Source organism: Neovison vison, chromosome 7 (assembly GCF_020171115.1).
Source record: "Neovison vison isolate M4711 chromosome 7, ASM_NN_V1, whole genome shotgun sequence".
Taxonomy (NCBI): domain Eukaryota; kingdom Metazoa; phylum Chordata; class Mammalia; order Carnivora; family Mustelidae; genus Neogale; species Neogale vison.
Window position 1 is genome coordinate 146,729,553 of NC_058097.1, and position 25,203 is coordinate 146,754,755.

Here is a 25,203-nt window from a genome sequence, read left to right on the forward strand (position 1 = left end):
ACAGAAGGCCCTCAACACACATGGGTCTGGTGTAACATTGCTTTACTCTGAACTACCTTCCTCACTAGTGTATAGCTATCAGCTGAGAAATTCCTTCCCTTCCTCTTCACCCTGAGAATTGCCTTTACCTCGCTCAGCGTAGGATTTCCTATATCTTGTTATCTCATGTCTTCCTCCTTTTCTGTTTACTCTCTCATTATACATCCTTCAGGAGGTTTCCATAATAGTTTACGGGCTATAAGGGTTTTTTGTTTTGTTTTGTTTTTTGAGAACTCAAATATATGAGCTGGTAGTCTGGTTGGCTGCAGGATTCTAAGTTAGAATTCTAGAATTCTAGCTGCCAGTTTTGTTTTGACAAGCCCCAAACCATTCTGATTTCTGATCCTTCATATGTATATCTGCCTTCTAACCCTACAAACTTGTGGAATCTTCCTTGTCAAGAATTCTGAAACTGGCATGGGTCTATTTCTAACCATTGTATTGAATAGCCAGTGGCTATTTCCAATGTAATAACTCATGTCTTTCAATTGCAGGGTATTTTAAGTAATTTTGGTAATGATTCCTTCCCTTCCATTTTATCTGCACTGTCTTTGCATCTGGCCTAGTAATATTTCTATTGAGTCTCTTCTCCATTTCTTTCTCATCATCCTGATGGCACCCAGGTGTGTGTGTGTGTGTGTGTGTATATGTGTGTGTGTGTTTGCTTCTGTCTTTTCTGCTGTGAAGCCCACAGACATGAGGAAACACTTCATCACCACTCTTGTTTCTCCACAGCAGTGGTGATGAGTGGGCCTAAGGGTCCTGAGGCCTTGTGCTCCTATTTACTCTGGACCACACCATGGTTAGTGTCTTTCCTGTGGTGGATTTTTATTGGTGGATGGGGGATGATGGACCATAATGCAATCACAATATATGTTCAGGAGAAGGAATTCCAGTGACTTCTTCAACTGTATCTTTCAAACCATTTGCTTCAGTGATCAGTTTTACCATATTTTTAGTATCTTTGGTGGGGGGAATTCTCTGAATGCTCCTTTTTTGGTCTTGCATCTTACTCTTGATTTCATAGATATCGTGTATTTCTAGAAACATGAGTGGATTAATGGTACTTGTTGTTTTGTTATATTTGAAGTTTTCTCCTTCATGCATAAGTTGTTTCTTCTAAGTTGATTCCCCACCCCACCCCCCCAGCCCCTTATTTGTTTTGGCCTCTGTCTTTCATACTGGATGTATTCCTCTTGTCTGGCACTGTCTCCTCATTCTTAAGAATGGGAAACTAAAAAGGTGACCACAAACTCTAAGCATGTGGTTGAGGCCCTAAGAGTAGTAACCTTTACTGTAGGGTTATTTTGCTGGGCCAATTGTTAGGGAACTCCCAAATCAGTATCTTTAGGTCTTTTAAGGCTTCTCATATTCCCTAAAAGAAGATCCTCTCAATTCTCTGCTTAGAGGTTTTTACATTCAACATTCAAAGCGCATAAGGTCACCCAATTTCTCTGATTTCACCATGTTATTGACATGCTCACTGTCTGGCAAAACCCAATCTAGAGACATTGTTCACCATTACCAGAGAATAAACCTACAGGCTCCCGTAGTTCTTCCGTGGTATGGAGTAGGTGAGGGGATGTAAGCATTTAACATCTTAAGGCTTTTAACCAGCCCTCCTTATTTTAGTACCCAATTTCATCTGCTTTTCTAAACTGTCTGTTGGGTTAATGCTTGATACTTGATACTTGATAAAATTATGATGTAAACTGGAGGTTCTTTGTTTAAAATTTGGCTTTCTCGGATTAGCAGTAATCCATCTGTTTTCCAGCTTTAAATATTTTGTTCAGTCTTCTTGTGGATTTATGCTTTATTGGATCTTAGTAGGGTTTTAGAAGGGAGGAAAATTAGATTGAAGATGCTGATCTTCAATATTATATGTTTTCTTTTCTTTAATTTCTGCCCTTTCATAGTCCCATTCTTCATTTGTGTGGATTGATGCTATTGATCCTTTTTCTAATTATTGAAGTTGTATGCTTAATTCATTATTCTTCAGTTTCTCTGCTCCTAATGTAAACATCTAAGGCATAAATTTCCCGCTAAGAACCAGTACTTTGTAGTACTTGATCTGTGGCACTTTCACTGTGATTACTTTATAAGTATTATTTCTACTGCATTTTCTTTTTACTTTTATTTACAAGTATGGTTTTAAGTTTCCAAATACATGGGCTATTTTGACTAATTCTGTTTTAACTAATTATACTATAGTCAGAGAACATGTTATACTTAAAGTTTGCTGAACCTTGCTTTAAAACTAGTGTCTGAACCATAAGAAAGTCTTAACCTCATGAAACAAACTGAGGGTTGCTGAGGGGTGGGAGAGTAAGGTTAGGGTGGCTGGGTTATGGACATTGGGGAGGGTATGTGCTATGGTGAGTGCTGTGAAATATGTAAGCCTCATGATTCACAGACCTATATCCCTGGGGCAAATAATAAATTATATGTTAATAAAAAATAAAATAAAACTATTGTCTGGTAGATTTAATAACTACTTCATGCATTCTTGAGAAGACCAAACTTCTTTAATTTAAATATATTAAATCAATTTGTTATTGTATTATTTAAATTTTGTCCACATCCTGGCTAATATGTTTACTGTGTTAAAATATTTCAGCATGATGCAGCACTGATACACATCTCTTTGTAATTCTGTCAATTTTTGCTTAAAATTTTCCATAAAAGGTTTAGAATTGCCTTTTTTTCTAATAAATTAAATCTTTTAATAATAATGTAGCAAACACATTTGTTTTAAATAAAGCTTTAATTTTTCTTCGTTATTAAAATGGCTAGTCCAACTTTCTTTTAGTCAGTATTTGTGTGGCAGATACTGTTTTTATACCCTTTTTTAAAAAAAAGTACGGTGTATTTATGTGGATTTTTCTGAGACTAATCAGGTGGGTTTTTTTTTAAGATTTTTAAAAAAAATTTATTTATTTGACAGAGAGAAATCACAAGTAGGCAGAAAGGTAGGCAGAGAGAGAGAGAGAGAGAGCGAGCGTGCGCAAAGCAGGCTCCCTACTGAGCAGAGAGCCTGATGCAGAGCTCGAGCCCAGGACCCTGAGATCATGACCTGAGACGAAGGCAGAGGCTTAACCCATTGACCCACCCAGGTGCCCCAAATAGGTGGGTTTTATTATCAAATGTAATAATTCTATGAAAACTCAGTATTGTAGTAAGTATTACTTTCTATCTTAAAGTCTTTCAGAGCTTTGGGCAGAGAGCATCTTAAGCATGAAATATAAACAACTCTTCTGATCTTAAGTGCCAGCTGTCACCAATTTTCATAAAAAATGTTTTTTTGTTTGTTTGTTTGTTTGTTTTGCTACTACAGTTAAATGGCCATTGCTAGTCAGGTGAAGAGAGAATGTCTGGTTCTCCATTCAAGGTATTAAAGTAATGCTAAGTAAATGAAAATAGCAGCCACATAAATCTGCATGACCTATCCAAGCCAAGGATAATAGCAATGTCTTAAAAGAAATGAGCACTCAGTTAATCAAGTCCTGTTTTCCTCTTTGGAGTTACATAAGGCAGCAGTACTAGCTAGTTACAGTCTAATATGGCACTTTTGTAGCATAAACACAGAGAAACACATAGAGCTAAACACTGACAGCATCAGTACCTGCGCTAGTCACTTCAGTGTTTACTTCTTGGTCTAGCATGCTGACTATAATATTTTTCTAATATTATAAAATACTTGCTTTTTAATTTTATATATGAGTTTATAAAATTTGTATAATTTTAAAATAATTTTATAAAATACCTGCTTTTTAGTATTAGAAAATATTGTGCTTTTAACTTTTAATCATTTGACAGTTAAGGCATTAGAAACAAAGGTTTAAGGCTATAACTTAATATATACAAGCATTCACTACAATTAGTATATTGCTATCTAGAATATACTGTTGAAATATTCTCATTTTATGATATTAAAAACTATGGAATTTCTGTGGTGCCTGTGTGGCTCAGTGTTGTTAAGCGTCTGCCTTCAGCTCAAGTCATCATCCCAGGGTCCTGGGACTAAGCCCCACATCGGACTCCCTACTTGGTGGGAAGCCTGCTTTTTCCTCTTCCACTCCCCCTGCTTGTGTTCCCTCTCTTGCTGCTGTCTCTCTCTCTGTCAAATAAATAAATCTTTAAAAAAAAAACCATCATTTAAAAACTATGGAATTTCTTTTATTAAAGTCCAAACCTCAAGTGATGGGAAAAATACAGTATAAAATAATACATATGCAGCCACAATGTTCAGTTACAGTTTAAACTAGGAATTACTAACTGCACAAAGCTGCTTCAAATGAAAATGAAATTTCACATTTTGGCTCCTAGTTCATTCCTGTTTGCAACTGGTACCTTCTGAGAAAGGAGATAAAATTCTTAAGCTAAGTATGTTTTGTGTGTGCAACATACTGTGTATTTATATTTTAATCACACTTTTTATGAATAACACATAGCTGGATTTCTTTTCCATGCTTGAGAGTCTTTGTTTTTTAATTGCTTAGCTTTGTCCATTTATATTTACTGTGATTATTAATATATTTTGAATTATTTCTACCCCTTTATTTTCTGCTTTGAATTTGTTCTGATTTCTCTCTGCTTCCCCTTTTACCCTTCTTTTCCCAATTTCTTTCGGATTCAGTTATATAATTCCATTTACTCCCTCATGTTTTTGAAAGTCACTACAAAAACAATTGCTGTTTCTAATGGCTATCAAAAACACACACGTAAAATCTAAAATTAATCACTGTCTGTATCTTCTTCCCAAATAAAAAGGACCTTAGGAACTAACTATGTAACTAAGATTATCCCCTTGTATCTCATATTATTCTGTCCACTACTTTAATTTCATTTAAAAAAATCTCAAATTAGATATGAAATAGTCACAATATTTTGTTCAGATAATCATATATATATATATATATATATATATATATATTTTTGGCACCAGCTAAAGTAGTTCCTAAAAGGAAAGTCTTTTAGTGAGGTATATTGGCAAACTTTTCCCATTTTTGTTGTTTTAAAATGCCTTTATCTTGTCCCTGTTTTTGAAGGGTATTTGGGTATACAATTCTAAGTTGATGGTTAATTTCTCTCAGCATTTTGAAGATAATAGTCTACTGTGTTTTGGCTTCCGTTGTTGCTGTTGGTAAGTCTGTTGTTGACTATCCCCTTGTTAATACATCTTCTGTCTCTGGATGTATTAAGATCTCTGTCTTTGGATTTCAGCAATTTCAGTATGCTTTTTCTACAGGTAACAATCAGAATTCAGCTGCAATTAATAGCTCTATTTAGAGCAGAAAAGGTAACAATCAATTCCAACCAAAATGATGAATGAGCAAGTATTAGGCTCTCTAGAAATGACTCATGAATACTACCACAGAATTATCTTGCCAAAGGAACTTTCTTCTTTTTCACATTTAGGAAGCTGGAGAATTGGGAAACCTCTGGACCACTGCTGCACCCAGCATCATATGATAACCTTAGCTATAATTCATATATCAGGAAGCTATCATCACACTTGTTTCCAGAGCCATGATGCACACCTAGATTCATACTAGTAAATGGATGCTTTACATACTACCATTTCTCTCCCCCAGTTAACCTGGTTCTGAATTCAATCTTATGTGAATACAGTGATTGGCAGAACCTGAATGTATCTGGAAACTTACCAGCAAAAGAAATAAGGGATATACAGCTTTTAGTTTCTAGCATCTACATTATATCTACTATCTCTTTGAATATCTATTCTGTCCCAATTTTTGTTCTTTTTTTTTTTTAAGATTTTATTTATTTGACAGACAGAGATCACAATTAGGCAGAGGGGCAGGCAGAGAGAGGAAGGGAAGCAGGCTTCCTACTGAGCAGAGAGCCCGATGCGGGGCTTGATCCCAGGAGCTTGAGCAGAAGGCAGAGGCTTTAACCCACTGAGCCACCCAGGTGCCCCTCAGTTTTTGCTGTTCTTTCCCTTGGACCCACGATAAGGACTGTTATTTCCCTGTAATGCTTTTTGGCTTATTTCTTTAGACTTGCCTTCCAATTTAATTAATTCTCTCTTCATCTGTGTCTAATTTAATTTTTAGCTTATCCATTGCAGTTTTTAAATTTCAATATATATTTTTAATGTTGGAAGTTCTTTGATTCTTTTTCAAATCTGGAATTTCACTTTTGATAATCTCATGTTCCTTTTCATTTTACTAAATATTTCCTAAATAGTTATTTTATATTTCAGTATCTGATTTGGGGGAGTTCATTTCTAACCGATTTGTGTTTTTCCTGACTTTTACTTATGGTAGTTTACTTCCTTCTCTGGTTTTGGAATTGATTGTGCACACTTGTTTGATCTCCATCCAATATGCAGAATTCCTATGGGGCTTACATGAAACTACATTTCTTTAAAGATAATTTGCTTTTGCATCCCTCAGATATACTGGGGCTCTAGGAACGTTGGATCAGTTTAAGATAATTTTAGACCTTGAAGTTTCCCAGACAATAAAAGTAATCTGTATTTGAATCCAAAAATCTATGGAAAGGCAGAACAGTGACTACAAATTCACAGGGGAGTCACTTTTCCTACCTAAAACTGAGGCTAAAAGACAAGGTGTCTTGTAACTGCTCATAACTTCAGAACTCATTTGTCAGTTTAGTTTTCAGTTCCTTCTCCACATTTGATGCTTTAGATATTTCTTTACATTTTTTTTGAGTTCAGCTATGCATTTAAAAGGATGTTTGTTGTGCTTTATCCACAATTTCTAAATGTTGTTACAAAAGAGACTTTCAGATATATCTTGTCATAGTTAAAAAACCACCACCACAACAAAAAATTCCCCAGAAAACAAGTTCTTTCTGATTTTAAAATATCTTTACTGATAACCACTCTTCTGAATTCCAGGAATTACCATGATAACTAAGACTTCAAGAAACACAACATAGAAGGACAAGACAGACAGGTAAACAATGAACAATACTAAATGAAATGATCATCAAATGGAGATATAAGAAAGTAGCTGTGGCAAGACAGATTTAAAAAAGGTGTTTTATCTCCTAGGACTTCCACTGTTAAACCACTTTTTACAGAACTGTCATTTGTGTTTCTACAAGTATTGGTATCCTATCTTTTGGACTTGATTTAGGGCAAGAACTGTATTTTATGCCTCTTTACCCTTCCCTACGATGCCTAGATTAAAAGCAGAATAGGGGCGCCTGGGTGGCTCAGTGGGTTAAGCCTCTGCCTTTGGCTCAGGTCATGATCTCAAGGTCCTGGGATCTAGCCCCACATCGGGCTTTCTGCTTGGTGGGGAGCCTGCTCCCCACCCCGCCGCCTGCCTCTCTGCCTACTTGTGATCTCTCTAATAAATAAATAAAATCTTTTTTAAAAAATAAAATAAAAGCAGAATAAATAAGGGACTTCTGCTTCTGGGAAGATTAAACAGGCACACTTTCCCTTGCTCTTCCCACTAAGTACAATTAAAAATCCTGAATATTATATAAAAACAAACATAAGAAGACTCTGAAAGGTGGAGAGAAGGCGGCCAACTGGCTAGAGACTGTGGGACATGACTTACACTACATTGGTATATTCCATGTTTTCTTTTTGCCTTATATATTCCAGAGTTGGAAATGAAAATGATAGCAACCCAGAAATGCCACTAGGTACAGACAAAGAAAAACCCCAGCCCAACAAAAGCCTGCTCTCTCTAGCCAAATGACCAGGAAAGAAGCAGCCTAGCAAGACTGAAAATTTACATAGTAACTAATATTTTATAGCTACACACTATGATGTTTGGCTACAGAATAGCCTCTAGCCTCACCCCCATCCATGCTGCAAGACTGAGTGGGGAGTCTAGACTGACTTCCTCATCAGACCATAAGAAGGTGGGACTATAACAAAAGATCTGGCATTCGTGTTATTAGTGTCCCAGAAGGAGAGAAGAAAGGCAGGGCTGAGAAACTTTCAAATTTAGCCAAAAACCTCTTCCCCCCACAACAAAAAGAACACCATAAACCCACAGATTCAAGAAGCTGAGCTAACCTCAAACATGTTAACCCAAAAAACCACATTCAAGACACATCACAGATAACATTTTGAAAACTAAAGACAAGGGGAAATCCTAAAAAAAGTGAGAGAAGCAACACCTCTTCTACGATAGGAAATAAACGATTTGAATGACAGGATCTCTCATCAGAAAACCTGAAGGCCATTAGAAAGTTTTAAAGTTCTGAAAGAGAACTGTCAACCTTGAATTCTGTATCCAGTGAAGAAATCAAGATACATTGTCATATGAAGAAAAACCTAGAGGATATAATGCCAACAGATCTACCCTAAAAAGAAAGTCTAAGGAAGTTTTCTAAACAGAAAAGAAATGAGGAGAGAAGGAATCTTAGAATGTTAGAGAGGAAGAAAGAAAAATGGAAAGAGTAAAAATATGAGTAAATGTAATACATTTATTTTTCTTTCTCTTTTGAATTTCTAAACTATGTTTATGGTGGGGCAAAAATTGTAATACTGTCTGATGTAGTTATAACTGCATATTTTAAGTGGTGCAGGGAAAAGCACTGCTGTAGGTTAAATTTTTCCCCTGAGAAAGGGTATGTTGAAGACCTAAGTCCCAGTATCTCAGAATGTGACCTTATTTGGAATAGGGTCACTGCAGATATAATTAGTTAAAATGAGGTTATACTGTAGTTAGTGGGCTCCTCGTCCAATATGACTGATGTTCTTACAAGAAAAAAACCCATGCAAATACACGGAAATACAAGGACAACACCATGGCATGACAAAGGCAGAGATTGAAATTATGTGGATAAAAGTCAAGGAGTGCCAAAGATTGTCAGCAAATCACTAGAAGCTAAGAAGTAAGGATGGATTCCCCCACAGGTTTCAAAGGAATCGGCCATACTGACACCTTGATTTCTGACTTCTAGCCTCCAGAACTGTGAAACAAAAAATAAACCTATAAATCAATATCCTTCATGATTATAGATGTAAAAATCCTTAACAAAACATTAACAAGTATCATTTGGCAATAAAAAAAATAATTTTATACCATGATTAAGTGGGGTTTATTCAGAATAACAAAGCTGGTTCAATATTTGAAAATCAATCAATGTATTAACAATAATACTCACAGACTACAGAGAAAATCAGGTGATCAAATCAACTGATATTGAAAAAATGATGAAATTGAACTTCCTCAACTTGATAAAGAACATCTACAAAAACCATACAGCTAACACGGCACTTAAGTTAATGGTGAAAGACTGAACACATTTCCCCTAAAACTAAAAACAAGGCTAGGGAATCTACTCTCACCACTCTTACTCAGTATAGTCTAGAAGTTCTAGATAGGATAATAAGGCAAAAATGGAAATGAAAAGCATATACATTAGAAAGGATGATAAAAACTGGCCCTATTTGCAGCAAATCTCGGGCATCTATAAAAGTCTTCTAGAACTATTTTCAGAAGGTGGCAGAATATGAGATAAAGAAAACCAACTGTATTTCTGTATGATAGCAATGAACATGTGGACACCTAAATTTAAAAATAAAATGCCATTTATAATTGCTCAAGAAATGGAAACTCCAGGGGCACCTGGGTGGCTCAGTGGGTTAAGCCTCTGCCTTCGGCTCGGGTCATGATCTCAGGGTCCTAGGATCGAGCCCTGCAGTAGGCTCTCTGCTCAGCAGGAAGCCTGCCTCCTCCTCTCTCTCTGCTTCTCTGCCTACTCTCTGCCTCTCTTGCTTCTGTGATTTCTCCCTCTCTGTCAAATAAATAAATAAAACCTTAAAAAAAGAGGAAACTCCAAAATGCTGATAAACAAAATCAAAGAACAATCAAAGTAAATGGAAAGCAGAGAGAGTCAATTATCATATGGTTTCACTTATTTGTGGAGCATAACAAATAGCATGGAAGACAAGGGGCGTTAGAGAGGAGTAGGGAATTTGGGTAAATTGGAAGGGGAGGTGAACCATGAGAGACTATGGACTCTGAAAAACAGTCTGAGGGGTTTGAAGTGGCGGGGGGGTGGGAGGTTGGGGTACCAGGTGGTGGGTATTATAGAGGGCACGGCTTGCATGGAGCACTGGGTGTGGTGAAAAAATAATGAATAATGTTTTTCTGAAAATAAATAAATTGGAAAAAAAAAGTAAATGGAAAGACATGTGTTTAAAGACTGGAAGACTCAACACAGTAAAGATGTGAATTCTTCGCAAATTGATATGTAGGTTTAATGTAATTCTTAAAAAAATTCAAACAAAAATTTTAAATATATATTGTAAAATTTATATGGACAGACAAAAGAGCCTAAACACCTAAAAACAATTTTAAAAAGAACTGAGAGGAAACAGTCTACATGATTTGAAGAGTTGTATTATTTATAGCTACCGTAATCAAGAGTGTGTGGCAATGGTAGAGGGACACACAGATTAATGTAACAAAATTAAAAAACCCAGGAATAGACCTACACAAATATATATGAATCATTTTTGAGTAAAGAGCAAAAGCGATACAGTGGAGAAATTTCAGGAAGTCTTCTCAACCAGTGGTCCTAGGGTAGCTGGACATTCATAAGTTAAAAAAAAAAAAACAACCTTGACCTAAGCCTTATACCTTATATGAAAGTTAGCTAAAAATAAATCATGAACTCAAATGTAAAATATAAAACTATACAAAACTTTTAGAAAAAAAAATAGAACAGGATAAAATCTAGGAATCTAGGGCTAGGGAGAGAGTCCTTATATTTGACACCAAAAATATGATCCATAAAATGAAAACTGATAAATTAGACTTCATTAAAATTAAAAACTGTTTTGCTCTATTAAAGACTCTGCGAAGAGTATGAGAAGACAAGGTATAGACTGGGAGAGAAAATATTTATTAGCTACATATTTGATGAAGGAATAGTATCTAAAATATATCAAGAACTTGCAAAACTCAACTGAAAAAAAAGAAACAATACCATCAGAAATTGGGTAAAGACACAAACAATCATTTCAACAAAGAGGATATATGGATGGCAAATAAAGCATGAAAATATGTTTATCTTTAGACATCAGGGAAATGAAAATTAAAACCACAATGAGAGATTAGTGCATACCTGTGAGAATGGGTAAAGTAAAAAAAAATAGTGACAACATGAAATATTGACAAGAATGCAGAGAAATTGGGTTACTCGTATATTGCTGGTAGAAATGTAAAATGGTAACCCAGCTGGAAAACAGTATGGCAGTTCTGAGAAAAACTAAACATATACCATGACATAATTTAGCAATTCCACTCTGGGCATTTATTCCAGAGAAAGGAAAATTTACATTCACACAGAAACCTAAAAACAAATGTTCACAGCAACTTTATTCTTTATAGTCAAAAACTAGAAACAATCCAGATGTCACTTAACAGGTCAATAGTTAAACTGTAATACATCCATATCATGGAATATTACTAAGCAATAGAAACGGATAGACTACTGACACACTCAACAAATTGTACTCATCTCCAATAAATTATGCTGAGTGCAAAAAGCCAATCCCATAGCCTATTATATATACTGTATGATTCCATTTACATAATATCTTTGAAATAAAAAAATCATATAAATGAAGGACAGATTAGTGAATGCCAGGAGTTAAGAATAGGTGGTGAGATGATGGGATAGGAGAGAAGTGGGTATGGCTACAAAAGGACAACACAGAGATGCTTGTGGCAATGGAATTGTTCTGTATCTTGACTCTGTCAATGTCAAATCCTGGTTGTAATGTTGTACTATAGTTTTGCAAGACATTATCATTGGAGAAAATAGGTAAAGGGTGTAGGAGATCTCTGTTAATACATGTGCTTCTACAATTACCTCAAAATAAAAAGCTCAATTAAAAAAGAAAAAAAAGGATAAACCCATAAATCATATTATTCATTTATTGAGCACATGCTGCCTGGCCAGATCCCATGGAAGTTACTCACATGAATATTATTTAATCTTCATTAACTCTATAAAGATTATGACTATTTCCTAAATAATCTTTCTGGAGTTACTGATTCTTTGTGACATTTTCTTCCTTAAATAGTGGTTTATAAGAAGGGTTCTGAGTCACAGTTTCAGAGAAACAAAAACAATTTTTGTTTTTACTATACGGATTTTTCAAGGCAATACATTAATGTACATTACAAATACTCAAAAGGAGGCCATCATACAGTTTTCCTCAAATTAATGTGGAACTTTTGTTTTTATAGGATGCTAATTAACACCTTGCTTAAAGAACTAGATTTTATTATCTTATACCACAATAAATGTTGGCCTGAAGTTTTCTATCAATATCACTGCTAGAGTTGGGTGTTATTTCAATTTAGGCTATAGATTATTGGTTGAATGTAATCTAATCATACTGTTGATCCAAACCACTTACCATGTAACAATATAAATAGATCGAAGTACTAATGTGAAGACCAACATTCCATACATGACCTGAATAAGAAAAGAAAAATGAAGTTAGTAAAATCATTATTTTTTGGCAAAGGAAGTATATTTTACCTATTAAATTGGCCCTCTCAATAAAATGTAAATATTTATTATCTTTTGTTACATTTTATTTTTTTTATTTTTAAATTTTTTTAATTTTTAAAATTTTTAAATAAACATATAATGTATTATTAGCCCCAGAGGTACAGGTCTGTGAATCGCCAGGTTTACACACTTCACAGCACTAACCATAGCACATACCCTCCCCAGTGTCCATAACCCCACCACCCTCTCCCTACCCCCCTCCCCCGGCCACCCTCCGTTTCTTTTGTGACATTAAGAGTCTCTTATGGTTTGTCTCCCTCCCGATCCCATCTTGTTTCATTTATTCTTTTCCTACCCCCCATACCCCCCATGTTGCATCTCCACTTCCTCATATCAGGGAGATCATATGACAGTTGTCTTTCTCTGATTGACTTATTTCGCTAAGCATAATACCCTCAAGTTCCATCCACGTCATCACAAATGGCAAGATTTCATTTCTTTTGATAACTGCATAGTATTCCATTGTATATATATATGCCACATCTTCGTTACCCATTCACCTGTTGATGGACATCTAGGTTCTTTCCATAGTTTGGCTACTGTGGACATTGCTGCTATAAACATTCAGGTGCACATGCCCCTTCGGATCACTACGTTTGTATCTTTAGGGTAAATACCCAGTAGTGCAATTGCTGGGTCGTAAGGTAGTTCTATTCTCAACTTTTTGAGGAACCTCCATGCTGTTTCCCAGAGTGGTTGCACCAGCTTGCATTCCCACCAATAGTGTAGGAGGGTTCCCCTTTCTCCGCATCCTTGCCAGCATCTGTCATTTCCTGTCTTGTTAATTTTAGCCATTCTGACTGGTGTGAGGTGGTATCTTGTCGTAGTTTTGATTAGTATTTCCCTGATGCTGAGTGATGTGGAGCACTTTCTCATGTGTCTGTTGGCCATCTGGATATCTTCTTTGCAGAAATGTCTGTTCATGTCCTCTGCTCATTTCTTGATTGGATTATTTGTTCTTTGGGTATTGAGTTTGCTAAGCTCTTTATAGATTTTGGATACTAGGCCTTTATCTGATATGTCATTTGCAAATATCTTCTCCCATTCTGTCAGTTGTCTTTTGGTTTTGTTAACTGTTTCCTTTGCTGTGCAAAAGATTTTGATCTTGATGAAGTCCCAATAGTTCATTTTTGCCCTTGCTTCCCTTGCCTTTGGTGATGTTCCTAGGAAGACATTGCTGTGGCTGAGGTCAAAGAGGTTGCTGCCCATGTTCTCCTCAAGGATTTTGAAGGATTCCTTTCTCACATTGAGGTCCTTCATCCATTTTGAGTCTGTTTTCGTGTGTGGTGTAAGGAAATGGTCCAATTTTCCCAACACCATTTGTTGAAGAGGCTGTCTTTTTTCCACTGGACATTCATTCCTGCTTTGTCTAAGATTAGTTAACCATAGAGTTGAGGGTCTATTTCTGGGCTCTCTATTCTGTTCCATTGATCTATGTGTCTGTTTTTGGCCAGTACCATACTGTCTTGATGATGACAGCTTTGTAAAAGAGCTTGAAGTCCGGAATTGTGATGCCACCAACTTTGGCTTTCTTTTTCAATATTCCTTTGGCTATTCGAGGTCTTTTCTGGATCCATATAAATTTTAGGATTATCTGCTCCATTTCTTTGAAAAAAATGGATGGTATTTTGATAGGGATTGCACTAAATGTGTAGATTGCTTTAGGTAGCATAGACATTTTCACAATATTTGATCATCTAATCCATGAGCGTGGAACATGTTTCCATTTCTTTGTGTCTTTCTCAATTCCTTTCATGAGTATTTTATAGTTTTCTGAGTATAGATCCTTTGTCTCTTTGGTTAGATTTATTCCTGGGTATCTTATGGTTTTGGGTGCAACTGTAAATGGGATGGACTCCTTAATTTCTCTTTCTTCTGTCTAGTTGTTGCTGTAAAGAAATGCAACTGATTTCTGTGCATTGATTTTATATCCTGACACTTTACTGTATTCCTGTACAAGTTCTAGCAGTTTTGGAGTGGAGTCTTTTGGGTTTTCCATGTATAGTATCAGATCATCTGCAAAGAGTGATAGTTTGACTTCTTCTTGGCCGATCTGGATGCCATCTGGATGCCTTTGATTTCTTTTTGTTGTCTGATGGCTGAGGAAAGGACTTCTAGTACTATGTTGAATAGCAGTGGTGATAATGGACATCCCTGGCGTGTTCCTGACCTTAGCGAAAAAGCTCTCAGTTTTTCTCCATTGAGAATGATATTTGCGGTGGGTTTTTCATAGATGGCTTTGATAATATTGAGGTATGTGTCCTCTATCCCTACACTTTGAAGAGTTTTGATCAGGAAGGGATGCTGTACTTTGTCAAATGCTTTTCAGCATCTATTGAGAGTATCATATGGTTCTTGTTCTTTCTTTTATTAATGTATTGTATCACACTGATTGATCTGTGGATGTTGAACCAACCTTGCAGCCCAGGAATAAATCCCACTTGGTCGTGGTGAATAATCCTTTTAATGTACTGTTGGATCCTATTGGCTAGTGTTTTGGTGAGAACTTTTGCATCCGTGTTCATCAGGGATATTGGTCTGTAATTCTCTTTTTTGATGGGATCCTTGTCTGGTTTTGGGATCAAAACCAGATGATGCTGGCCTCATAAAATGAGCTCGGAAGTTTTCCTTCCATTTCTATTTTTGGAACAGTTTCAGGAGAATAGGAATTAGTTCTTCTTTAATGTTTGGTAGAATTCCCCTCGGAAGCCATCTGGCCCTGGGCTTTTGTTTGCTTGGAGATTTTTGATGACTGTTTCAATCTCCTTACTGGTTATGGGTCTGTTCAGGTTTTCTATTTCTTCCTGGTTCAGTTGAGGTAGTTTATATGTCTCTAGGAATGCATCCATTTCTTCCAGATTGTCAAATTTGTTGGCATAGAGTTGCTCATAATATGTTCTTATAATTGTTTGTTTTTCTTTGGTGTTGGTTGTGATCTCTCTCTTTCATTCATGATTTCATTTATTTGGGTCTTTTCTCTTTTCTTTTTGATAAATCTGGCCAGGGGTTTATCAATCATATTAATTCTTTCAAAGAACCAGCTCCTTGTTTCATTGATTTGTTCTACTGTTTCTTTTTTGGTTTCTATTTCATTGATTTCTGCTCTGATCTTTATTATTTCTCTTCTCCTGCTGGGTTTAGGCTTTCTTTGCTGTTCTTTCTCCAGCTCCTTTAGGTGTAGGGTTAGGTTGTGTATTTGAGACCTTTCTTGTTTCTTGAGAAAGGCTTGTATCACTATATACTTTCCTCTCAGGACTGCCTTTGCTGTGTCCCACAGATTTTGAACCGTTGTGTTTTCATTATCATTTGTTTCCATGAATTTTTTCAATTTTTCTTTAATTTCCTGATTGAACCATTCATTTTTTAGAAGGATGCTGTTTAGTCTCCATGTGTTTGGGTTCTTTCCAAATTTCCTCATGTGACTGAGTTCTAGCTTCAGAGCATTGTGGTCTGAAAATATGCAGGGAATGATCTCAATCTTTTGATACTGGTTGAGACCTAATTTATGACCCAGGATGTAATCTATTCTGGAGAATGTTCCTTGTGCACTAGAGAAGAATGTGTATTCTGTTGCTTTGGGAAGAAATGTTCTGAATATATCTGTGATTTCTATTTGGTCCAGTGTGTCATTTAAAGTCTTCATTTCTTTTGCTTGGATGATCTGTCCATTTCAGTGAGGAGAGTATTAAGGTCCCTTATTATTATTGTATTATTGCCAATGTGTTTCTTTGATTTTGTTATTAATTGGTTTATATAGTTGGCTGCTCCCATGTTAGGGGCATAGGTATTTAAAATTGTTAGATCTTCCTGTTGGACAGACCCTTTGAATATGATATTGTTACATTTTAAAGAACAGACTTCTTACAAATATCTTCTCCCATACATAGGCTGCCTCACTTCCTAAATCCTTTATCTTCAGCTTCACTTTAAGCAAATGACTCTACTTCCCATTTTATAACAGTATAAATCTGAACTTTTACTATTATTATTATTATAATTTTTAAGAGAGGGAGAGAAGGGATGTGAGGGGAGGGACAGAGGGAGAGGGAGAGAGAGAATCTTAAGCAGGCTCTGCGCCTGCCTGACGTGGAGCTCGATCTCACAGCTCTGAGCTGAAATCAAGAGCCAGAAGCTTAACTGATTGAACTACCCAGGTGTCCCTTGAACTCTTTTAAATTTTCCTCCTAAATGTTTCTGCATTCAGATGCAATTTCTCCCGACAGTCCTTCTCCCCTTTCTCATCTCCAAAGAGATGCCTATTTCTTTTTGATTGATGTTAATATATTCCTGTGTTCTTTATTCTATATGTTCCCACCCACATCTTCCTAGACTTGGCTCCATTAATTCTTTCTCCTCTATACTGAGCACTGGATAGGTACCACTACCAGGAAAATTGAACCCAGTGGGAAATTTTAACTTTTAAAAGTATGAAATATTAAATATTTTAAAATTGCATAGAAAAGAAATGTATAACTTTATAAGTATTTACAAATCAATAGCCAGGAAAGTACCATTCAGGTAAAAACAGATCCCTGTTAACATTCCAAAGTACTCCATGTGTCTCTTTCCAGTCCCCCTCCCAATCTTCTTAGATGAAACCACTCTTTTGACTTTTATAATAAATATTTTTTTTGCTTTTTTTTTACATATTTACTAACTTAAACTGGTCTCCTAAATATGAATTCCTAAATACTATTTTTAAAATTTTAATAGACCTGAATTTTAATTTATAATAATTGTGCACACTTTTGTTTTCATCTTGTTCTTTAAGATTCAGTTACATAGTGTATGTAGCCATATTTCATTCATTTCTTATATTAAATACTATTTAACTGGCTAAAAATACCACAACGTATTTACCCATTCTTATGTTCAACATTTTGGGGTTATTTCCAGTTTTTACTGCTATGAACATTCTTATCCTAGTGCACATGTACACAGATTTATCTAGGGGATGTACCTAGGAGTGTAACTGCCAGATCAGAGGCTATATATTATCAAAATAACTAAAAAGTTTAACTGTCTCCCAGAGTGGTTTTATCAATTTTTACTTCAACTAGTGTATGTTTCTTTTGTGCTACATTCTCACCAACCTATAATATAGTCAGATGTCTAAACTTCTGTCAATCTATGAGATTTTTTATATATATTTCCCAGGTTACAGGTTGAACAATGTATGTTATATTTAGTGGCTGTTTGATGTCCTCTATTGTTCAATCTTTTGTTTTCACTTGGTTGTCTATCATTTTATTGTTCCTTTAAGTTTAAAAAACTTTTCATACTGAAAATACACACACACACAAGTGCTCAAAAGATAAACCTGGTTTGATGATTATCACAAAACAAGTATCTTTGTACTTTTTGACTTTGTAAGTAAAAAACGGACTGTTGACAGCATACCATAAATCAACCTCAATACCCCATCGTCTTATACCCTCTTCCCCAACATTGACCACTATTCTGACTTCTAATATTAGAGTTTAATTTTGCCTGTTTTGAACCTCATTATAAATGGAACCCTATAATATGTATGAATCAAACTTCCTCTACTCAATATGATGTCTGTGAACTAATTCAGCTTGTTGTATGAGCTGTGGTGTATTCATTTTCACTGCTGCTTAATATTCACTTCATTTCTATCTAATAATTAATAATGTCTAATAAATTAACGGTAATTTAATAATTGTTTAAAAAATTTAAAACTAAATATATTTACTAATAATATTTCATAAAATTATTATTTGAATATGCATTTTATTTTTATTTTATCATATCTTTCTAATAATGTGGACCTATTTCAACAAATAGGTAATAATTATTACAAGATGACTTTAGGGTTTTTTTTTTTGCTTAAACAACAGAAATTTATTTCCTTATATTTCTGGAGGCTAGAAATTCAAGATAAAGGTGCAAGCATGTTTGGTTTCCTCTGAGGGATTTTCTTTTAGGCTTATAGATGGTTATCTTTCTCCAACATCTTTATATGATCTTCTTCTGTATATAACTGTGTCCTAATCTCTCTTTATAAGGACACCAGTCATACTGGATTATGGCCTATCCATATGACCTCATTTTATGTTAATTCTTTCAAGAATCTGTTTCCAAATACAGTTATTTTTTTTCCTATTAGTTCCAGTATAATTGTTAGATTAGTTTCCGGTGTATAGTATCACTACTGTAATTCAACAGTATCACAATTGTTGCATCATTATTCGATAATTCTATAAATTACTCAATCCTTACCAAAGGTGTACTCTTAATCCCCCCCCTACTTATCTCACTCATCCCCCCCTCCTCTCTGGTAACCAACAGTTTGTTCGTTCTTTATAGTTAAGAGTTTGTTTGTTTGTTTGTTTTCCTTTGTTTCTTAAATTCCCCCTATGAGTGAAAATACATGGCATTTCATTCTGACTTATTTCTCTTAGCAGGTTATACTTCTAGGAAATCTGTCCACTTAAATAATAAAACTTTAAATTTGTTGGTATAATGTCCCTCATAATAGTCAATTAACTTTTTAATGCCTCTAGGATTTGATGTGGTATCCTCCTTTCATTTCTGGTATTACTTGTGCTTACCTTTTTCCTCCTTGATCAAATTTGCTATGGATATATAGTTAACTTTACTTGTCTTTTTGAAGAAGAAACTTATGGCTTTGCTGATTTTCTCTATATTTGTCTTCTTTCTTTTTTTAAAAGATTTTATTTATTTATTTGACAGAGAGAGATCACAAGTAAGCAGAGAGAGAGAGAGAGAGAGAAGCAGGCTCCCCACCAAGTGGAGAGCCCGATGTGGGCCTCGATCCCAGGACCCTCAGATCATGACCTGAGCTGAAGGCAGAGGCTTAACCCACTGAGCCACCCCGGCACCCCTATATTTGTTTTCTATAGTGTTCATTTTTGCTATTTATCTTTCCCTTGTTTCTTGAAATATACAACAAAACTCCTCTTTTGGGTCTTCTTCTTCTTCTTCTTCTTTTTTTTTGGTATACACATTTTAAAGCTAAGTATTTGTCTCCAACTATTAATTTTGCAGAGACCTACAAGCTTTAACATGTACTTTTTTTTATTTTTAAAAAAGATTTTATTTATTAATTTGACAGACAGACAGCGAGAGAAGGAGTACCAGCAGCGGGAATGGAAGAAGGAGAAGCAGGCTTCCCGCCAAGCAAGGAGCCCAATGTAGGGCTCGATCCCAGGACCCTGGGATCACCACCTGAGCCAAACGCAGATGCCCAACAACTGAGCCACCCAGGCGCCCCAACATATATTTATTTCCATTATGATTCAACTCAAAGTATTTTCCAGTATCTATGATTTCTTTGATCCATGTGTTATTTAGAATTATATTACTTATATTTAATATAATTGCATTACAGTCAGAAATTATATTTTGATTCTAATCCTTTGAAATTTAAGATGCTGTGTGGGTAAGTGTATGGTAAATTTTTGTAAATGTTCTCTAAGGGCTTGAAAAAAAATGTGCTTTTGCAATTGTTGGATACAGTATTTTACATCTGGCAAGTTTCTTTTTAATTAGTTAATTTCAGGGAGCGAGACTCTATGAGCAGGGAGAGGGGCAGAAGGAGCGGGAGGGCGAGAGTCCTCAAGTAAACTCCCTGCTGAGTGGGAAGCCTGAGATAGGGCTGGATATCAGGACCCTGAGGATCATGACCTGAGCCAAAATCAAGAGTTGGCCGCCCAGTTGACTGAGCCACCCAGGTGCCCCATGGATCAAGTTTCTTAAACATGTTGTTTAAATATTTTACATCTTATATAAATTACTGAGAGCTGTTAAAATCATCTAAAATTATAGATTTGTCTATTTTTTCTTTTAGTTCTGTCAATTTTTGCATTATATATTTGAGACGTTACATGTATTAGATACATAGAAATTTTAAGTTATTATAATTTTCTGATGAATTGAGTATTTTTAACGCTATGAGGTAAGCCCTTCTTAACAAGAGAAATGCTTTTCCCTTGAAGTCTGTTTGGTTCTATAATAAAGTAACTATCCACATATAACATAATTATGCTTAGTGTTTGCATGGTATATATACTTTCCCACACTTCCACTTTCAACCTTCCTATATCTTTATATTTCATGTGGACTCTTTTATAAAGCCTTGAAATAGCTCCTGCCTACTACTCGTAGTCTCTCTACAACAGTAGACTCCAACAAATATTTATTGAGCATTGTGCTAAACCCTGGGGATATGATGGTGTGGAGCAAAGGATTAGTATCAGGCATTGTCTTGATGCAGGGCTGGTTAAGAATGACCTCAGTTTCCCAGCCTTGAATATCACAATTAAGATAAATGGAAAATGTTATGTCTGCTCTGGTTGTGAAGGACTGCATCTAGGTTAAAGGCTTGGGGCCTGCATTAGAACAATATGCAAGGTGTTCATCATAAAGAATGGTAGGAAAAGGGGGCTGTACCTCCTATGTGTTATAATGACCTCCACTATACTTAGCTATCATCCCTGGCAGCTATACTTAACTTATGTGGATGAGAGGACAAAAGAATCTGTATATATACATAACTCTGGATCTCCTGATGAGATGAAAATATTATACTTGCTATATTCTCTACCATGTATTTCTTTATAGAGCTAAGTGAACACAGCATTAGATTAAACCTGATTAGAGGTTGATTGTCAGATTAAATCCATAACTGCAGCCATGATGTTCTAATGGTGAACAAGGAAGGCATGATGACTGCCCTCACAGCAATTACAATCTAGTGTGGAAAGAATTAAGTAATCAGGCAATTAAAAATGTAATATTTAATTCTGTGACAGGGACTGTACAGAGTACTTTGTAAGTACCTTTGAAAGCCACCTAGACTTATGCAGATCAGAAAGACTTTTATGGAGGATATAATTCTTAATTTTATAACTGAAACATTAAAAAAACTGAAACATATAAAATTTTATAATTTTATAACTGAAACATTACTAGAAACATCATTAATAACCATTGAAATATTAAGAGAAGCTAAAAGAGAGGCGCCTGGGTGGCTCAGTCATTTAGGTGTTGGACTCTTGATTTCGGCTCAGGTCATGATCTTGTGTCTTGAGATCAAGCCCTTGCGTCAGGGTCTGCCTGAGATTCTCTCTCACCCTCTCCTTCTGCTCCTCCTGATCCCGTGTGCATGTGCTCACTCTCTAAAAAGAGAGAGAGAGAGAGAGTGTGTGATTTGGATCTAGAAAAAAAGTAAACTGGCATGAATAAAAAAAAGTATGTCTAGAATATATTGGTGGAGGAAAGAGTGGGAAAAATGAAGTCAGAAAGGTAAAACCAGAGGTCAAGTCTACCTTTTCAAATCATGTTTAGTTAAACTTTATCTTACAGACAAAGGGAAGTCAATGGAAGTTTCAGCAACAGTGCAACATGATCACTCATGTATTAGAAAGATATCCCTCTCTTGCTGGGTGGAGAATGAATTAGAGGGAGCCAAGACCAATGGAAAACCAACCAATGATGAGGTATTACAGTAACCTAGGTGAGTGATGGGGCCTGAACCAGGGTACTACCAGTGGGAACAGAGAGAAACAGATTAGAGAGCTATTTAGGGCTTGGACTGATAATAATTTGATATGGCAGTTAGAAGAGTTGGGAAAGTCAATGATGGCCTGGTTTACGAATTTAGCAGTTAGGTGCATGGTAACATTTTCCTTGGGTTAGGGAATACAGGAAGAGAAGAAATACTGGAGAGAAAAATGGTGATTTCATTTTAGGTATGTTCAAAGTTTGAGGTGTCAGTGAGATATCCATGTAGATATCTCTGGGAACAGATGTTAGATATCTGGGTCTAAATCTTAGAAGAAAAAATCTAAGCTGAAGAAACATATTTAGGAATTATCACCATAGAGAAGTCAAGGGGAATGGATTGCTTAAGGAGTATGCTAAACATATCAAATAATGGATAAGTTCGAACCTATACCCTGGCAGTGCACTGAGGCTTTTCCAAATTACTTTTCTTCTTTCCACAAGCACCTCCACACCATACATTCTGATTCTCTCCTAGGATCTGTGGCCAGACCCTGCCAGTGATCCACTCAGTATCCAACCTTTCCTTTTATTTTTTTCTTTGTAGAAGACTGATTTTATTTCGCCGAAAATATGTCCCACTTTTATAAAAGCTTGATTTCTCAGTTTCTCCTGCACCTAAAGGTAGTCACATAACCTTCATAACTTTTTTCTGTGCATATTCTACTATTAGTCATCTTTTAAATAAAAAGATAACAGAGTACATCTTTTTTGCTCTTTATAATTTTCACCTAAAATATTTTCATTTTGATAATAAACTAAATTGCAAAGTAATCTGCTACAGGAGTATCATCATATCACAGAAGGAATATGGGCTTTGGAATAAAAAAGACCTGGGTTCAATTTTCAGCGCTCCTAGTAACTAGGTGAGAAACATTGGACAAATTATTTAACCTTTCTAACTCTCATTTATCTCACCTATAAAATGAAGATGGTAACTTCTATATAGTTTTTGATATTTAGTAAGGTAATAGGTAAGTCAATCTATATAAACTATATAAAAGAGGGGCACCTGGCTGGCTCGGTTGGTTAAGCATCTGCCTTCAGATCAGATAATGATCTCAGGGTCCTGAGATCAAGCCTCACATCAAGCCTCACATCGGGCTCCTTGCTCAGTGGGGAGTCTGCTTTTCCCTCTGCTTGTGCACTCTCTCTCTCCCTGTCAAATAAATAAAGTCTTTAAAAAAATAAATTTACATAAATCTGTTTAAGTTCCTGTTTTTCAAATTGTTTATGCAGTGTATTAAATTAGAAGGGAGAGTAGTAAAATACTGATGTGTCATGTCTCTATCTCTAGGAGACATCTACTTTGGCAGGAAAATTTAAGCAATAGTACTCTCTGAGATAATAGATGAAATTTCATCTGAGACATTCAATTACTGATTTATCAATTGGCTTAAAGAGGTCCACTGACTTAAAAGTTCTTTTATCCTATTTTCATGTATACTTTTTTTGTTGTTGGTTTCTTAAGATACATTAGTATTTCTACTGAATGTGGCAGGTTTATGGTTTTAGTATAACCCTTTGCAAGGCCATCAAATTAAATAAACAGCATTTGGCTCTTCTGGAGATGTCTGGATCACCTTGGGTTTTAATACAGTAAAGTAGAACTGTTATCATTATTTTCTCCTTCACGGAAGCTCATCTGGTTAGTAAGACAATCATCCTGGCTGTGACAGATACTTTTAAAGTGTTTGTTAACTCTTTCCTTCTAATTGTGTATCACCACCACTTATCTGTCTAGTCCCAACTCAAATATCTCCTTTCAGGGACGCCTGGGTGGCTCAGTTGGTTAAGTGGCTGCCTTCGGCTCAGGTCATGATCCCAGCGTCCTGGGATCGAGTCCCGCATCTGGCTCCTTGCTTGGCGGGGAGCCTGCTTCTCCCTCTGCCTCTGCCTGCCACTCTGTCTGCCTGTGTTTGCTCTCGCTTCTCTCTCTATGATAAATAAATAAATAAATAATCTTAAAAAAATATATATATATCTCCTTTCAGAAGCTTTCTGTGATTACCATAGGCAGAAACTTAATGCATCATCTTACACCTTCATATGTATTTTCATTGTCACACTATTACTGTATTTATTGCCTTGTGCTTTACCTTATATAGTATTTTTATATTACCCTCGTGAAATAAAACCTCTTCTTGTTTTAAACATATTATAGGTGAGGAAACTGAAGAACAGGCACAGCATGTCCATGGATAACGAAGCGGCAAGGTTTGAGATTCCAAACTTCATGAAATTGGAAGTGGTAAGAAATCAAATTCCAAACTCTCAAGCCAGAGTTACTTTATATTAGATAACATTGCTTTTTCCTCCTTTTCCATTACTTCTAAGATCTTTAAACTTACTGTAAATCTAGTCGTAAATTTCAAAACAATTTTCCAATTACAAATTCCAAAACAATTTTCCAATTACAAATTTCAAAATAATTTTTCTAAATTTCTATACATAATATCAATAGTGATATAAAAGAATGAGAGTGATAGTCTACAAACTTAGACAAAAGATTCTCAGAAAAAGCAGTTCTCTTTAAGGATGATACCCAGAAACTGATTAGGAATAGAGTACAAAAAAATATATTGATTCTGGGGTGTCTGGCTTGCCTGAGTAGGTAGAGCTTGCAGCTCTTGATCTCAGGCTGGTGAGTTCAAGCCCAAGTTGGGTGCAGAGCTTACTTAAAAAGAAGAAAATCAATTCTAATTACTTAACAGGACAGGAAAGGATATTCCAGATCTCTTCAAATAAAACATTACAAATAGCGAGAAATACTACTGTATCACAATAGCAGACCATCTTCCCGATTTTGTTTTTCAATATTAGAGGAAATAATACTTTAGCTATATGCAACCGTTATATTTTGTAATCCTATCATGAATCATGTAAGCAGAGAGACTGCTCCCTTGTCTGCATTAATAGTGTTTTTATATACTATAAATATTTTTTTTACAAGTCTATCTTCCTGACCCTGAGAACAGTAATCATGCCTTATTTACTTTGGTTTATTAATATTAATTAGCATTTACTAACTGCTTACCATGTGGTAGGGATTTTATATGCATT

General features: G+C 35.6%; 1 protein-coding gene across 3 annotated transcripts in view; it reads right to left on the bottom strand.

Annotated features, from left to right (window-relative positions):
* ACER3 (alkaline ceramidase 3) overlaps positions 1–25,203 on the bottom strand; it is a 187,046-nt gene that overhangs the window by 15,134 nt on the left and 146,709 nt on the right. For all 3 annotated transcript variants that reach the window (XM_044258475.1, XM_044258478.1, XM_044258476.1), the window contains one exon: positions 12,434–12,492. In XM_044258475.1, the coding sequence (XP_044114410.1) occupies positions 12,434–12,492 (59 nt within the window). The remainder of the gene's footprint in view (positions 1–12,433; positions 12,493–25,203) is intronic.